Consider the following 19,009-nt stretch of genomic DNA (forward strand, 5'->3'; position numbering starts at 1 on the left):
TTTCGTCATAGTTTCAGTCGACGACATTAACACTGCTTGCATTGCTCTCTCTCTCTCTCTCTCTGTCTCTCTCTCTCTCTCTCTCTCTCTCTCTCTCTCTGCCCCCCCTCCCCAGTGGCGATGTGTGAAGACAGTCACACTAGAAGTGTGTGTGTGTGTGTGTGCGTGTGCGTGCGTGCGTGCGTGCGTGCGTGCGTGTCTGTCTGTCTGTCTGTCTGTCTGTCTGTGCGAGTGTTTGTGAAAGACTGTTTAGCCTATACATGTTTGCGCGTGGTGATGTGCACACGGGCCACGTCGTGTGTGTGTGTGTGTGTGTGTGTGTGTGTGCACGAGATAATTGCTCAAGAGGGTTTCGTTTAAACATATATAATCTAAATAAAGGTTCCTCCATTTCGACACAAACAAGGTGAGAAGCAAAAAACAAAACAAAAACAAAATGTGTCTTGTTCTCCTGCTAAGTATCTCTACGACAATTAAATGCACCCAGAACATTGAACTCCGGCATCAGGACGTTTCTATAGTGAACAAATATTCTCTGAACAAACTCTAGCAAAGATAGAAAAGAAGCGACGCCAGCTCAGCTGGCTTCCTGGTTCACCCGCACTGGAGTGACGCTCCGCAAAAGAACGTCTTATTCCAAGTCAGTATTCCAAAGCGGTTGTGGTTGGTTGCTTGGGTGGTGTTAGGGTGAGGGTTATTCCAAGGCGGTGGGTTGTTTGGGTGGTGTTAGTCTGTTTGGTGAGCCAACAAACAGACTTGTCTTGTGATTCATTTAAAGAAAACGCCCACGGCCAGTTGTGTACGTCTGCTTTTCCAAAGTGTTTTGAAGGACACCGACATGTTGGATGAGACCTATAGGCCAAATTCACACTCTAATATAGGGCTTCAGTAGCAGCCATTATTCCTGCCTCTCTCTCTCTCTCTCTCTCTCTCTCTCTCTCTCTCTCTCTCTCTGTGTCCATCCCCCCTGTTCCCCTGAGACGCGGGACACTGGGAACCCAACAACGATTGGTGGGTGGAGGAAGAGGAGGAGAAGGGCGGGGCAAAGAGGAAAAAAAAAAAAAAAAAAGAGCTCCCCCATGGCAGCATCGGGTTTGGACGAGATGCTTTCTAACCTGGCTCAGAAAATAACTCCGGACGTAAACGTCCTGTTTCGACCGACAAAGAGGTCCAGTTGGAAGTTAAAAAAACGGTCCCTTCCGCTCTTCCGTTTCCCATCCCTCCCTCCCTCCTATCTGTCCTGCAGCATCTTGAGCGCCCGCTCGATGTTCATGCGGTGGCCGACGCGCGTCACGCCCAGGTCGATCAGGTCCTCCTTGGTGAGCGAGGGCAGGTGGGCGCCCTCGATCTCGTTGTCCAGGAAGGCGGGCCGGTGCTCGCCCAGGTTGAGGCTCTCCAGCCAGTCGGCCACGTCGGCACGGCTCCACAGCTCCACGGGCCGCGAGGCGAACGGCTTCCCCGAGGCCGCCGCCGCCGCCGTCATCAGCGTGAGCGGCGAGGGCGAGCGTGAGCTGCCGGCTCCGCTGCACGACGAGCTCAGGCTGTAGCCGCCTCCCCCTCCGCTGCCCGGTCCGCTAGCCGGTGGTGTGGGCAGGCCGAACACGTCGCCGCCGATGATGCCGGGCGACACCCCCGAAGGCGGCAGCGAGGAGCACGAGGCGGAGCTCGAGTCCGGGTGGGAGGAGCCGGCGGCCGACGGGAGGCTGCTGGGAGGGGTGGAGGTGGTAAGGGGGGCGCCGCCCCCCCGCGGTCCTGAGTCTTCTGTGACGGGAAGCCTGCAGCGGGACGAGAAACAAAGGACAGATACTGTTTGGACAACATGAAATTTGATTACTACAAAAAAAGGTTAAAGTGCTGCTTTAAAGCTGTAGGACAAGAATCATAATGAAGTTTTAAGCAATTCTTTATTATTTATTATTGTTTTAGGGCTGTAAAACGATTAAACATTTTAATCAGATTAATCACAGCTTAAAATTGAATTAATCATGATTAATTCGACCATGTCCAAAATATGCCATGTTTTTCTGTATATTGCCTTCAAATTGAAGGCAAACCGCAGCAAATTAAATATGCAAGAATCCCAACTTCTCCGAGACTACCGAAGTATTAGGTGGGAATGTGACCTAAGAGTGAGCTGATTTATATATCATGGATTTATTTCTGAACAGCACTATACTAGATGTTCGGATGATATGGGCAAGGTTAAATGAAAGTGTGAAGATTAGTGTAAAGTGTATTTCTGGGTCACTGTGGATCGTTTATGAAACAAAATAATCAAATACTAATCTATGGGTCGTTGATCGGATTACCATGAACACTGTATTGCAATGTTGCCAAGCTACTACTAGGTGGCAGTGTTCACTGCAGAACGAATGGGTCCGCCTTTAAAGCCACATCCATCCAGACATTTAAATACAATTATTACGGCTGAATGCTCGATTCTGATTGGTCACTCACCGAATTCAGCAGTCTGGCATTCAGCAGACCGCCGTCTAATCAAAGCCTCAGAGCACCTGATTGGCTCATATCAATCTGTCTAATCAAAGGCTCAGAGCACCTGATTGGCTCATATCAATCTGTCTAATCAAAGGCTCAGAGCACCTGCTGCGCTGCTTGGATTTTATGCTGTATCCAACATGACAGCCATGTAAACAAACACACAATGTATTTTACAGCTAAACGTTGCTCTCAGGAAACAGACGATGCAGTAACACCAGACAGCAATTCTATTTGATCAACACTTCAACTCCAACAAACAGAACTTCGCAGTGCACGGCGTTGTGAGCTCATCATAGATCGGCTCTTTTCACAATGTTTGCCAACATTATATATATATATATATATATATATATATATATATATATATATATATATACACACACACTCAACCAAGCCGTGTAATAAAACATAATATTTGACAACAGTGGCCAATTTGGTATTAAAAAGGTACCCTTTTATGCACTCATTCTGTATGTCTGTTTGTTGTCTGACGAGTGAGAAAACATCTGAACAAGCTAAACATCTGGGACCCCCCCCTCCCCCTCCCCCTCAGCCAGCCTTTCAATGATGTCAAACTAGGCACACAATTTAAAAAGTAATATAGCAGAGCTAAAAATAGCAGCAGTTCTGGGACTATGGAGATGGAAGTCAGCAGTCCTACCCATAATGCATCTCTGAAATGCACTCATCCACACACACCCCCGTCCTTGCTAATGCACATGCATGCACGATTACACCAGTGCACAGACACACACGTGTGAATGCACGCACGCACGCACGCACGCACGCACGCACGCACGCACGCACGCACGCACGCACGCACGCACACGCACGCGCACACGCACACGCACACGCACACGCGCACACACACACACACACACAGTCTGACCTGGCTCCCTGGCACTCAACTGTGTCTCTTGCAGTAATGTTATTGTATTTAATGTAATTTTATAGTCAGCTATTATGCAGTATACATGCATGCACGCAGTGTATTCTGGACATCCTGGGTTTTATTCATCCATTTATATTCTAAACACGGCAGGATTTCTGTACAGGATCTCCTCACTGGTCAGTCAGTAAGAATACCTTGAAGACTCAGGATCCCTCATTCAAGGTTTCTTCGACTATGCACCTCATGGTACCACAGCACCCCAAAGGGCCTAAATCAACCTCAATACAACTATGCACCTCATGGTACCACAGCACCTCAAAGGGCCTAAAACAACCTCAATACAACTATGCACCTCATGGTACCACAGCACCTCAAAGGGCCTAAAACAACCTCAATACAACTATGCACCTCATGGTACCACAGCACCTCAAAGGGCCTAAAACAACCTCAATACAACTATGCACCTCATGGTACCACAGCACCTCAAAGGGCCTAAAACAACCTCAATACAACTATGCACCTCATGGTACCACAGCACCTCAAAGGCCCTAAAAACGCACAAGGCACATGCACGCGCATTTTTGCGCGCGCCACCCAGTCCTGAATGAATAGCAACACAATCAGTTGAACCACTTCAACCCTGTTTATACTTGTATCCAAAAAAACTATAGATAATCTACAAGCTCACAACACGTCACGATGCGATGCGCTGTGAGCTTATACATTATTTAAATAAATGTATATATATATATATATATATATATATATATATATATATATATATATATATATATATATATATATATATATATATAAATCTTCTGTTCTGGGACACAATGTTTCAAGACTGACATCCACTGGCCTAGATGCTGCCGTGTCCTTCCTCCAGAACCATATGGAACACGCCCGAGGGAAGTGAAGGAACTATGAGGGTTGTCCTGCCAAAATGGAACTGGGCCGCACGGCCGACCAAGAAGCACGTAATGCACGCTTCAACACCATAGCACTATAGTTAGACTTTAACACCATAGCACTATAGTTAGACTTTAACACCATAGCTATAGTTAGACTTTAACACTATATCACTATAGTTAGACTTTAACACCTATAGTTAGACTTTAACACCATAGCACTATAGTTAGACTTTAACACCATAGCACTATAGTTAGACTTTAACACCATAGCTATAGTTAGACTTTAACACCATATCACTATAGTTAGACTTTAACACCTATAGTTAGACTTTAACACCATAGCACTATAGTTAGACTTTAACACCATAGCACTATAGTTAGACTTTTACACCATAGCACTATAGTTAGACTTTAACGCCATAGCACTATAGTTAGACTTTAACACCATAGACTTTAACACCATAGCTATAGTTAGACTTTACCACCATAGCACTATAGTTACTTTAACACATATAGTTAGACTTTAACACCATAGCACTATAGTTAGACTTTAACACCATAGTACTATAGTTAGACTTTAACACCATAGCACTATAGAGCGTCGCAGTCCCGCACACTTTCAGAACGACAAGTGCACCATAAGAGCTTGTGTTTTACCGTCTACCAGAGGGAAATAGTTCAAACTCCCTGCAGAGTTTATGAGAGGAGGTCATTTGCTATCTTCACAGCTTTTTTTTTCGAAGTACTTCCTTGTAGATACAACTTAATTGTTTCAGTCTCTTCCCAATTATTTTTGAGGCTAGGTTCACTATTCGCTGCAGCTTGCTTCTTCCTTTTACATTAAGATTGCCATACGCCCATACCACATTGCCATGTTAAAAGTCAAGATTCCCTCTATCGGGTTCTTATAGACTGATATGCTTCATGCTCACTCTAAAGGAGTTGATCTTGCGTAGTAGGTGGAGGCGTTGGTTACAAGTTTTCAAAATCTGGTCAGTATTTTCACTGAAATAATTGAATGCCTCAGACGAATAACAGTCTAAGTCCACACTATTGATCCATAATGTATAAATGATAGATAAGTGTTCAGGACAACGAGGCCTTTTCATGTAGGGGTCAGAATGAAATGTGGACTTAGACTGTTTTTCGTCTGTGGTACTATATTTAAAATGGTCTACTACCTCCACTATTTGTCCACTAATTGTAATGGACTGCACAGGTTCCATTACAGTTTTCATGAATGACAAGTTATTTCGTTTTTGTCACATTGATCCCTAAGGAGCTTTTATCACACCATTTCTGAAGAGATGACACTTTGTATGCTTCCTCCCTCGCTGTGTCCCCCTTCTTCAGTAAGACAACCAGGGCCATGTCATCCACATACTTGAAAAAATGAAACATATCCTGATCTAACTGGAATTCATTTGTGTATAAGGAGAAAAGTAAGGGGGATAAGATAGTCCCCTGCGGAGCACCAGTGTTAAGCACAGTGATGTCGGACAGAGTATCATTGAAAAGGGTATCTTTGCAACTGAAAGGGACCCGAAAGAGGACCGAAAGAGGACCCGCAAACTGTCACACTTGGCACACTTGCCAAAAAAAATGTTGCTCTTTATTAGGTCGACGTTTCGGTCGCTTAGACCTTCATCAGGACAGACAATCGACAGACAGAGTTGAGGACGGTCAGAGAGGAAGTCTCTGACAAGATGGATAATACCTCCATTTACCCCTATGTCAATGAGTCTCTGCAGAAGGGTGTGTATATGCATGATGTTGAAAGCAGAAAGAGGTAAAATCAATAAAAAGGACCCTGGAAAAGTGGGAGGGGACTTGGAGATGCTTTGACAGGGTGTTAAACAGGCTGATAGTTGCATCTGCAGTTCCTCTCTGGCTTTTATAAGGAAATTGGAGATGATCTAAGCTGTTAGAAACCATCGCTGTGATTTGTCTGCTTATAACTCTTTCAAAACATTTTCCCAAAATGGAAGTAAGAGCAATGGGCCTGAAGTCCTTTTATTCAGTGGCTCCAGGCTTCTTGGGGAGAGGCACAATACAAGACATTTTCCATAAATTGCGCATTGTTAGAGAGTCAAGCAAATACTGGAATAGCTTCAACACAATACCTTTAAGTTCATGAACATTTTCTTTCAACATTTTCTTTCAACACTACATTTGTTTCAACACTCGAGGCTTTAAAGGCCTTTAAATGAATACTTTCTGAAACGTCTATGGAAAAATGAATGGGAAAGTATCTTTCGGTGCCCTCGTCGTTCTGAAAGGGGGCGGGACTATGACGCTCTATAGTTAAGGTCAGAGGTCACTGCACACTTATATGAGCACACTTTAACACCACTTGAAGAAGGCACACTGCACACTTTAACACTATGAGTCAGAGTCCTGCACCGGGTCGGATAGTGGATACCCACGGATACCCCGTAGGTACCCGAGTTTGATGGGTGGAAACGGGCGGAAAAATATTATTTTTTAAGTTACTGGGTGCGGGGATGGGCGCAACGAAGCGCGGGTGGGTGACATTTTTTAATCAGCGCACCCGCACTGCAGGATGTTATAAACAGCAGCTGAGCTGGGTGCTTCTCAACAGCAGAGACAAGTTAAGTCTGATTCCTTCATAATGGCGTTCTGCTGTGCTTAGTGTGCTACTTCCTTGTTGCATAGCAGTGACATCACGGCCGAATCCTTGCTTCCTTATCGTAGCATTTCACGTGTGGTATTTATTTTTTATCACCAGGCTGTAGCCATGTAGCCTATTTTCGCTCACGCTGATGAAACACCAAGGGATTATAATGTCAACATTCAACACAAGATGTAAGCTAAACCAGGTAATGTAGGCTTAATGCGTCACTCTGATAGTTTAACTAAAGTTCTAACGTAATTTTTTTATACAGAAACAGCCTTGGATCAAGATGGTCATCATCCCTTTTTTATCATCTTATCCTTGTTGATATATTATTTAGGTCGAAATCATGATATAACTTTATGCTGTGATATTAAGCAGCAGTAGCCTCAGTCAACTACACCCGCCAACCACCACCATGGATGAAATAAAGTCAAAGATAGCTATTGGTGCCTGTGATACGAACGGGTAACGTGTGGGTAACGGGTCCATTTGTTGACGGACGGGGCGGATCTGGTTTCGAGTTTTATAAAAATCACAGGTATATGGGCGGGTTGCGGAAATGATGGTTGACGGGCGGGGCAGGGCAGGTTGGGTGCGGGTTTCGAAAATTGGACCGTGCAGGACTCTGCTATGAGTACACTTTAACACCATGTACACTTGAAGAGGTCACACTGCACACTTTAACACTATGAGTACACTTTAACACCATGGACACTTGAAGAGGTCACACTGCACACTTTAACACTATGAGTACACTTTAACACCATGGACACTTGAAGAGGTCACACTGCACACTTTAACACTATGAGTACACTTTAACACCATGGACACTTGAAGAGGTCACACTGCACACTTTAACACTATGAGTACACTTTAACACCATGGACACTTGAAGAGGTCACACTGCACACTTTAACACTATGAGTACACTTTAACACCATGGACACTTGAAGAGGTCACACTGCACACTTTATGAGAACAACTTACAGCTTAACACCGACTTTATCCACAGGATGCATGATGGATGACAGACAGACAGACAGACAGACAGACAGACAGACAGACAGACAGACAGACAGACAGACAGACAGACAGACAGACAGACAGACAGACAGACAGACAGACAGACAGACAGACAGACAGACAGGCGATATGAACAGACATGATATGAACAACATAATGGAGCACACAGATTTTTCACACACGTGCGTGCACACGGACATGCACGTAACAACACAGATAAATAAACACGCACGCACGCACGCACGCACGCACGCACAGTATGAATTGAATATGAATATGAATTTAAATAATAAAAACATATATAAAACAGTAGTGCAATATCAACTGAAGCATTGAAAATATAAAACAATGTATTACTGTAAAATATGACCTCATCATGTGATAAATTATGTGGGATTGGATCGGCATTTTCAGGCACAGTGTCGGCAGCTTCTCCGATACTGGTTATCGGTAACTATAGAAACAACTCTGTGTTGACGGAACCTCTGTACGTCCGTCTATACGTCTGTACAGACGAAAAACAAGAACAACCTATACTTCCACCCAGTGCTACTCCCTCTTAACATTCAGTCGACTTTCTGTGGTCTTTTGGCTCAAACAAGTGCTCTGATTTTCCTGTGGACTGTGATGTAAGAGTCCACAAATCCCATATATGACATAACAATTTTTTCATTGCAGCTCAAAAGGCTTCAGAACACACAGAGAAATAAACCCCCAGACCACAGAACATTCACTGAATGTTCAAAGTTCAGGTTGTTTGGGTGTAACTGAGGTCATAACACCTAAAAGCCCTATCTCCAAACTCACAGCTGTACACCGGCCGCACTTGCCTATTAGTTTGTATTGGCAGTGTGGTCAGCGTGATTAATTTGAACGCACCCAGTGTATCAGAGGGCAACAACATGACCATATATGGTTATGCGGCATGACTCATGCCTGGGTGGACCAACCAACCAACCAAACAATTGACTGACGGGAGATGCACGATTTCATAGTAAATGCGACCTGCAGTCACAATGAATCTAATAAAATGATAAATCATCATAAATCTAATTGACACTCCCTTTTTACCCCTTCTTCCTACTGACGTCATAACAGGCGGGCAGGGCTTGAGTCATGAACAAGTGTAACACCCGGGAATCGAACGCGGGTGTCCCACGTGGAGAGCAGCATCTTAACCGCTAGGCCAAAGGGAATTCCCTTTGACTCGAGGGAGATAATTTTATTGTAGGTCTGCTAGGTCACATGACTGGTCACATGACTGCTGACCACACCTACACTTGGTCACATGACTGCCAAGCACACATGCACGTCACCCACCCACGTACACACGTGCGCACGCACGCATGCACGCGCTGGCTGTATTTATAGCAGCGTGAAAACAAATGTGTGCACACACGCACACTCAAGACACACACACACATGAGAAGGCTGACTAGGCTGTGCAGTGTTACGTAAGGCTGCACGTGACACTGAGGATGCTGGGCCCTGCTGGGGGTTACACGCACGCACGCACGCACGCACGCACGCACGCACGCACGCACATAAGTATAAGCGGTTCCTGCAGGCCTCGAGGCTCTGTTCTCATCAGCTGGTTGCTAGGCAACCATTTTGGTCCACGAGCACAGGCAACGCACGCACACACACACACACACACACACACACACACACACACACACACACACACACACACACACACACACACACACACAAATGCGATGCTACCACTGGTCTCTGGAAAAAAAGAGATGAGAGAGAGAGACATAGAGAGAAAGAGAGAGGGAGATAGAGAGAGACAGAGAGAGAGAGAGAGAGAGAGAGAGAGAGAGAGAGAGAGTGAGAGAGAGAGAGAGAGAGAGAGAGAGAGAGAGAGAGAGAGATTGTGTGTGAGAGAGAGAGAGAGAGAGAGAGAGAGAGAGAGAGAGAGAGAGAGAGAGCATCAGAGAATCTAGGACATGTTCTGTGGTACCATCTGTCTGGGTGGTCTCTGACTCATGACCTCTGATGTCTTAGTACATCTCTTCACACTGTCAGTCTTTCTCTCTCCCCCCTCTCTTTCTATCCCCCCTCCCCCCTCTCTCTCTCTGTCTCTCTCTCTCTCTCACACACACCGACCCACCGAAACCCAACATGAATGATCTGCAAGTCTTGTTGTCATGGTGACACCACAGATATCATGCTATCTATATGACATTTTAACCTTATTGTTATTATTAGGGGCCAAGCCCAACCCGGCAAAGACCCCTTATGGTTTTCGTACAGATTCCGCCATTTTTCGCAGTTTTGGCAGTTCTGTGCCATCGTTTTCCACGAAATTCGCCAACATGGTAGAGGGTCATGAGAATCGCTGAAGAACTGAAGCTCACAGTCATTCGTCACAGGACCTTAGACCATTAGATTTCCCAATGCATTTTATCTGATCGGCTCTACCCACTCTTGACGTCAAAAAAGAAATGTCAAAGATTGTCATAGCCTGATTAACCACTCCCCCATGAAATGGCATTTTCCATTCATGCGAGTGGAGTCTGGTTACGGGACTACAGCGTAGACAGACAACCCCTTCAGCCAATCAGCATAACAAAAACACTGATGTCATCTCCAGTCTTCCAATCAGTGAACGACACTAGCCCGGAACACGGAACCTGATTGCACCTTTCAGTATAAGTATCATGCCATGTCGGGGACACACCACAAACCCAAGAACAGCTTCAAACCCCACATCGTTTGTTATTTAATGTAGAAAGCCTTTATGTTTCATTATTCTATATTCCTTCCTGTTGTGGAGAAAAAAACGACCTCACACCTCTGCAGAGTTTGATTGAAATAATCCATTCATTGTAATAATAATTCATATAGATAGTGTTACAAACATAGGTGGTAGGTAAGCAGACGCGTAACTGGGCCCTGACAGGTCAATCAAAGCACTCAATAACAGATAACTAACTACTGGGGGAACGGGGAAGACCTTATGAAGGGAGAGTGCAATACTGTAATACTTGAACCTCTTGATATATTTGCACACTAAATACATACATACAGTTTCATTTTTTGTACTATGAACTGTATGTTCATAGATTTCAAGATTTCAAGATTTTCAATGTGGAATTTAAATGACAATTTATCATCCAGCCAGATATGCCAAGGTATTCTGAGACCCTTTCAATTGTAGAGACACTAGAAGTTATTTAGGTTACGTTTTCAGGTCTGGTGGTTGAACTCTTGAGAGTGTAAAATGAAACCAAATTTGAGTACATGTTACTCTCTCTCTCAAGAGTTAAAATATCTAATAAGGGTCCATTTGGTTACCAATTCTCCATCATTTATGAAACAATGCAAAGTGTCTCTTGCAGAAATCCATGAAGGTGACGGCAGAGGCATCTCAGAGGAAGGCAGTTTCCCCCAGCACACCATACCCCCCCCCCCCACACACACACACACACACATCTCTGAATCTCACAGATTACGATCTAATCAAAACAAGCGTTTTTGACGGCCTTGAGAAAAGGCTCCTAAGGCAAAAAATAGCTGGGCACAGCAATGTATTGATTTTCAAAAAAACGTGGGTAGTAAAAGTGTTTAAAAATAAAAGTAGGTCGATCATTATTTCCAGTGAGCGTTGCTGTAGAAGATGAACATGACAAGGCGTGGTGTGAAATGTTAGAGACACCGTCTCTCTGTCCAATTAACCTGAGATGTTGGACCGACCGCTGTGCAGTTTATTCACTTATAGAGCATGACCACAGGACACAAATCAATCCTCTGTCTCTGTGTGGAGCCGAGCGCCACACGCCTCTCTGTCCCTGTGTGGAGCAGAGCGCCACATGCCTCTCTCTCTCTCTCTCACTGTGATGTCTGTCCCTTCGTGGAGTAGAGCGCCACACGCCTCTCTCTCTCTCTCTCACTGTGATGAGGAGGGATGTGGGAAACGCTCGTGCAAAATGCATGACAGCTCTGAATAATTTACCATCCTTTTTATTTCCTCCTTATGCAGAGAGAGAGAGAGAGAGAGAGAGAGAGAGAGAGAGAGAGAGAGAGAGAGAGAGACAGAGAGAGAGACAGAGAGAGAGACAGACAGACAGAGAGAGAGACAGAGAGAGAGACAGTGGGGGACCCTGTTCAACCAACAACATAGGGTAAGAGTGGGTGCTGTGAATGCCAGCCTCCCATATATCTGCAGGGGTGCACAGAAGTGTTGCGCCAGTGCGCATGCATCATCAAAATGCATGCTGGCACGGCAGATCAAAGGCATGGAGGCGCTTTTGCGTACCAAGAGCTGGGGCCGCTATAGCTGGGACAGGGAATCCTGACACAACATTCTGCTACATTACTCGTCAAAATGTCCAAGAAGCTCTGCATGGTGGAACGTACTACAAATGTCTATCTATGTCCTGTAAGTAGACTTGTAAAAAATAAAACTAGTGGCTCTTATTTTGAAGAGGATCGAAGAGGAAGTGTAGTCGCTAGTCTAACCAAGTATCCCACGTGGATCAAACACAAGCTCTTAGCCAAAGTTCATATATTTACGACATGAAAACCATGCATCTGTCACTTGTACACACTTTGGAATGACGTTAAACATGCAACCTCCGTGGCATTAGGTGAGTAATTAATTGTCTACACCAGGCCGTAAGGCATGGGGATAGAGTATTATGTTATATGTTTATATGTTATATGTTTTATGAGTATATGTTTTGCACTCCGTCCGTGTGTGTGTCCGTGTCTGTCCGTCCGTCCGTCTGTGTGTGTACAGCTAATCTCCGGCACCGTTAAACCGGTCAATGCCAAATTTTGCACACACACTCCCTGGTTGCCAACGATGAATCTCTGCCCCAAATTTTCCAGAACGGCCTGTTATAGCCCCACCAGGAGGCCGACTTTTGAAAAACACATTTTTGGATATTACTCCTCCAGATTCTGTCCAAAAATCCCATAAGCGTTAGACACAAGCCCCCAGTAAGGCTATCCAACGTTGAAGCTGCCACTACCTACTAGTGAAATGTAGAATTGCAGCACTTTCATGGAGGTGGACGGACGTTCATGACGTGCGTAAGCCCGAACCTAAAAATTGAGGTCCGGGGCTAGGCTAGGCTAAACTTCTGCTCGCTCGAGCCATTGAGTTATAATTATACTTCCCGACAGTCTTCCGGGTGCTTCAAAATGCCACTGAGCAACTTCCTATACTGAAATGAATAGCGGGGGTGGGGCTATCGCTCCGGTTCGGTCTCTATCCTTTTATTACTCTATGTAAAAAATAATTAGCTTAAGTTATGGAAAATCTGGAAAAAAATGCTTACCGCTAGCTTTCTTCAAAGATGTGTTCATAAAGGTGTATACTATCACAGAAAACATTGTTCCAAGCCAACTCCCTTGGGAAACTTTATGGGAGCCAATCAAATTTGGGGTACACGGAGGGCCTAGGATAAATGCAGGACATTTTAAAATTGGCCAATATCGGCTTGTGAGGTGTGTAAATAGGTTTTTTTTTGGGGGGTACTGAATCCGTTCCAACCATTTCAGTAAAAATGACTCAGTAAAAATAAGATTGGCCATGTCTGCTTTTGTATAACTAATAATCCATTGTATGCATATCTCAATGGATGTCTATGGTGTTTTCTTGTTTGTGTGTTGGTGTGGGGGCATATTAAAATATAAAAAGCATTTTATTAATATATCACAAATGCATCTTAATTGAAACTAACTGTTGAAACAGAAGTAGATGGACAATCTTTAATGGATTTAACTGATTTATTCTTTTCAGAATCAGAAAGACTTTATTGTCACACCTTTAAAAATATTAACGGTAAAATAAGGGGGAAATTAATGTGCCGAATTTCATGGCTCTATGATATTACAATATAAAAGATCAACACATAATAAAAAACTAAGGTGCTAAAATGTAAGTATGCTTTTGTAAACAATAATTACAAATATGAATAAACATACAACTATCTCTACTCTTCCAACTCCCTGGCATCTCCCTCACTGCTCTTGTCACCTAGCTTGTTCTTGCAAAATTTTGCCATGGCAGTTACCACAAGCAGCCATCACAGCCAGCTGTGAACTATTCAAGTTCATGTTCCATGGGAAATCGCACAAAAGTTTTGGGGACTGGAGATTTGACATCTTCAGCAAGCAGGCCGCTACTGGGAGTATCAAAACTGAAAAACTGCCCGCAACAGGAGCAGCAGCACAGCACTCTCTCTGAGCTTATATCCAGAGATTGGCAGCTTCCATTCATACTCTGGAGAATGGATGGAAGCTTTGATTGATTGATTGATTGATTGAAGAATTTATTAACAGTTTGCAGAATTACAGTACATTTCAAGCTTGGTGACAAAGGTGACATATTAGTTATTACGCATGTTTGGGACATACAAAAGCAGCCAATGTTATGGCCAGGAAGTCATTTTCACTGAAAGGTAATGGCTGGAACAGATTCAGCACCCCACAAAAAACCTATTTACCAACTTTGATTGGCTCCCACAAAGTTTCCAAAGGGAGTTGGCTTGGAAAATTGTTTTCTGTGATAGTAGACACCTTTATGAACAAATCTGTGAAGAAAGCTAGTGGTAAGCATTTTTTTCCAGATTTGCCACAACTTAAGCTAATTTTCCCTAACTAATGGTTAGACACTATCTCTATAGTCATGTGTTCAAGACGGATCTGTCCGATATTCCATCCTAATGGCTCGTACACACTGCCCGATATTTGCTCCGATTATGCTGTCGGCGAGCATTTTTGGCGCTCGCCGACAAAACCCCCGATCTGACGTAAAATCGGGCTTTGATCGGCGAGGTTTTGCTCGATGTGTGTGAAAGGAGCTGCGAGAAGATCCAGCGCCGATAAAAGCGCTCGCCGACGCCTCCCCGACCATTTCTGAACATCTAGCACGTTTGATATTTGACCCTGTCGCCGACTGGATATCATACAGTATGAACTGGGTTGCGACTGCGCCACGATAAGCGATAAGGCCTGTATTACAACCAATGAGAGCACACTGCTCACAGCACTGCTGTCTATCTGTCTGTCTGTCTGTCTGTCTGTATAGATGATCAGATATATATACCTATATATATAACCTTCATTCCGTCGGTAAATCCCTGTAGGCTACCCACATATTGGTAGCCTATATTAGCCCAATATTGCCGTTACGCATTTCACTTGAATAATGTTGATAAAACGGTAAAACCGCATCGGAATTGCAGAGCAAACTTTTGGTTTGGACCTCGTGTGTGTGTGTGCGCGCGCGCGGAGAGAGACAGAGTTATTTAATGAAACTCAACATTATAACGTCCTGTGTGTAGCCTGCATGGTGTTATTCCTGTGTGTGTGGCGTGCCGTGCACGCAGAGAGAGAGAGAGAGAGAGAGAGAGAGAGAGAGATGCGCCCTGCACGTGCATGTCAAAATGAATTGGAATAAAAAAACAAATGATGTAGCCGCTGCCTATATGTATCGGGTCAGGATCGCATCTTGGTGAACTCTTGCAGTGTGTGATCCCTGGTCGGCGATCAATCGTTTAGTGTGAAAGCCACAAAGATATAATTACAGCCGATTTAAAAAAAGACTCCTGCAGTGTGAAATACACAACGATCTGATGACTCGCCGACAACTTTAAAACTCCTACAGTGTGTAGGGGCCTTTCTTTTCTTTCACAGACTTTCTTACTAGGCTGAGGAATATCCCACCCTTTTCACATTGGCCTGTTATAGCGCCAACAAAACACATGAACAAAATACCTCAAATCATCCAATTGCCATCCAAGGCGTAAGAAGAAATGGCACGCTTTTCACATTGGCCTATTATAGCGCCACCAGGAGGCCACAACCTGACCTGCCCTGGTGGAGACCTTGTGACACTGCCACATAAAATGTGAAATGTGAAACAATGTATTTCTTGGCCTGGTATGAGTATGAAAGAAAATTAAACATACTGGGGGAATAACAGGGGAATATGTTTGTTAAACCAAGGTTGAATATTTAACACTGAAATGTAGTGTACGGATATACAAGATAATGTGTTGTGTGTAATTGAACCATGGTCATCAATCTGTGGACAAATGACAAGGTTTGATCACAAGGGGAGCTGTGGGGAAATGTGTGTGAGCAATATTTCCAGGAAAGCTACAAAAGACCAGGAAGTGAGGCGCCGAGCCTGGGTTCCATTTTGGGCAGTAAGGAGAGAGTTTGGTGTTGCTAGTTTTCTTTGCCAAACACACTCTTTTAAAGGCCAATACTATGCCAATTCAGAGGTAAAACGCAAAAAATGCCGGTCTGACCGAAGAACTTTACCAAGGGAAGGAAATAAAGTTTGGTAGGGCAGCTTCTGAGGCTTGGAGCTCTGTCAAACAAACAGAGCTGGTGAACAAAGGACCCAGTGGACCACGCCCCGACTTAAAGGTTGGGTGAGCAGCATATACTTTTTCATTTTTCCGGTAAGCAAGGCATTGCCTTTTTGTTTCGTACGTTTTTTGGACTGTCTAAATTGAACAGAAGAGGATCTACAGCGGTTGGATTACTCTGGATACTCTGATTACTTTTTGGGGATTACTTTTGGAACACTGACTTTGGGGCACCTTTAAAGGGACATTGCAGGGAATAATTTGAAGGGACTGGAACATTTAATTTACATTTTGAAGGGATTGATTGCCCAGTTTGTATGATTTTGGTTTGATTCTATCTGTAACATTATAAAGACCAGCCATTTCACCTAAAAGGAAATAGTTTTGCGTTTTCCTTGTGCTCTATATTACTGTTCATTTCCAGTATCAAGATTTACTGTCGCAGGTACAGGACCTTTATTTCTTTATTTTATTTTATATAACTCAGACTTATACGCCAATAGGCCTGATTGTTATATATGGTGGCCCATACGGGGACTGTACATTGCATTAATGAACATTTGTATTGTGTGCATTGACTACTATTTAGTAGAGTATAGGCTGTAACCATGAGTACTGAGGGAAGTGATACAGAAGAACCACCCTGTGTATCTATGGGCACTCCTTCCGGTACCGCGTCTTTTCCTACCACACCGGGGAGACTGGTAACCTCCAGTGAAAATGTGGGTGAGGTCACTGCTTTATTGAACTCACTGTACATCGAGGATGAGCCTGACAAGGAAGATGAGGAGAGTGCAGGGCCTAGTGATTCAGAATATGATGAGTTAAAAGGCTATTGCAACTCCCTCTCTGAACGCATTATCACACTGGAAGAAACCTTGAAGTTGGCAGCAGACAGTTCCATAAACAGAGAGGAGAGCCTGAGAAAATACATTGACGATCGGCTGGAGGCTCTCAGCATTGCAAATCGCAACAATGGTAAACAGTTGGAACAGGCTGTCGTAGAATGTTTAATGCGCAGAGATGACCGGTGGGAAAAGGAAATGGACAAATTCAAACGTACTAGCACACCCAAGTTGGCCCGCTCCCTTAGTTTCACCCCACCAGATCCCACTGGAGAAGCAAGTTTTCTCCAAGCTAGCTCCAGCACCCATACAGTATACGCAAAACTTCCAGTGAGGCTTGAGTTCCCTAAATTTGGGGAGACCAGGGAGGCAGCTGATGTGATCACTTTCATTGAGCTCTGCGAAAACTTTCTTTCCCTGAGGCCTATGTCTGACACTGAACTGTTAGGGACTTTAGGTAATGTGCTTACCGGGCCTGCTAACAGTTGGTGGGCAGCTGAGAAAAAGAAAATTCACAACTGGAGGGAATTCCGCGAATCATTTCTCGCTGTTTTTTTGCCCACTGACTATTTGACTGAAATTGAAGAAAGACTGAGAACGATGGTTCAAGGTGAAGACCAATGCCTCCGAGACTTTGCCTATGTTTACAGGGCTTTGTGCTTGAAATGGAAACCTGATATCACAGACACTGAACTAGTGAGGCGCATTCTCAATAATTGCAATCCGAAACTAGCCACCAGTCTCAGGGGTACCGTACACACTGTCGAGCAGCTGGTCAAGGTCGGCTCAATGGTGGAAAGGGACTGGTCATCAACCAAAGACTATTGGGTCATGGTCCATAGTCAAACTTCCGGGGAAAGGAGCCAGCAGCAATCAAAAGCAGCCTCAAAGGGTGGCGGAAAGAAACCTGCGGAGGTCAGTGTTGTGCAGCATGCAGCTTCCAACTTGCCACAGGAAGACCCTCTGCCACTCCTTGTGGTTCCTATGGAAGTGAGAGGATATGAGGGGGAAGCGGTGCTGGATACAGCCTGCTCCTACACCCTCATGCAGGCACAGCTCTGGGAAAAGCTGGCGAAGAAGGGAGAAATGCTCCAAGAGAGCTACAAACAATCGTTTGTGTTGGCTGATGGAAAGGTCCATAGGGCAAGGGGGAAGATAAAGCTGACCTATGGCTGGCATGACAATTACTGGTCTCTGACGACACATGTGATGGAGGACAGTGACTTGGCAATTCCACTCATAATTGGGCTGGATTTCTTAACCAAGACTGCCACTAACCTCCATCTTGGAGAAGGAACATATGGGGTGAAGACCAGCAACGGCTATGTCTACCATCGTTTCACGCAAACGGCCAAGGAGGATCTAGCCTGGGCCCCGATTGACAGAAGAGGAACTCCCAAAGTCAGTCTGTATATGGCAACTCAAGACAAGGAGGTTCCCCAACGTTTTCCAGGATCCAGCGAGACACCTTCTCAGGATCTCTCTGATGTTCCAGTGGAAGTTCAGGAAATCCTCCAAGAGATGCCTGCCCTGTGCTCTATGCGACTTGGCCAAACCAATATTGAAAAACATCACATCTACACGACCGATGAGGTTCCGGTCAGAACCAAGACCTACAGAGTATCACCTCTGAAAAGGGAAATCATTAAAGAGGAAATCGAGAAGATGCTAAAGGATAACATCATTGAACCATCCACTTCAGCCTGGGCATCGCCAGTGGTTTTGGTCAACAAACCAGATGGCTCGTATCGCTTCTGCGCGGACTATCGGAGACTAAATGCTAAGACTCACCAGGACGCATATCCTATGCCTCTCATTCATGGAATCCTTGAGTCTCTACATGGAGCTGCATGCTTTAG

General features: G+C 44.5%; 1 protein-coding gene across 1 annotated transcript in view; it reads right to left on the bottom strand.

Moving 5' to 3' along the window:
* Nucleotides 1-1,231: 1,231 nt before the first annotated feature.
* Nucleotides 1,232-19,009, bottom strand: part of shank2b (SH3 and multiple ankyrin repeat domains 2b) — a gene marked incomplete at both ends in the record, with an annotated part of 198,263 nt that continues 180,485 nt past the window's right edge. Inside the window, 1 exon segment of the mRNA XM_079496376.1 lies at nt 1,232-1,775. Within this exon segment, the coding sequence (XP_079352502.1) occupies nt 1,232-1,775 (544 nt within the window).

The sequence above is a fragment of the Electrona antarctica genome (genome assembly GCF_951216825.1).
Source record: "Electrona antarctica genome assembly, chromosome: 3".
In the NCBI taxonomy this organism is placed as follows: Eukaryota; Metazoa; Chordata; class Actinopteri; order Myctophiformes; family Myctophidae; genus Electrona; species Electrona antarctica.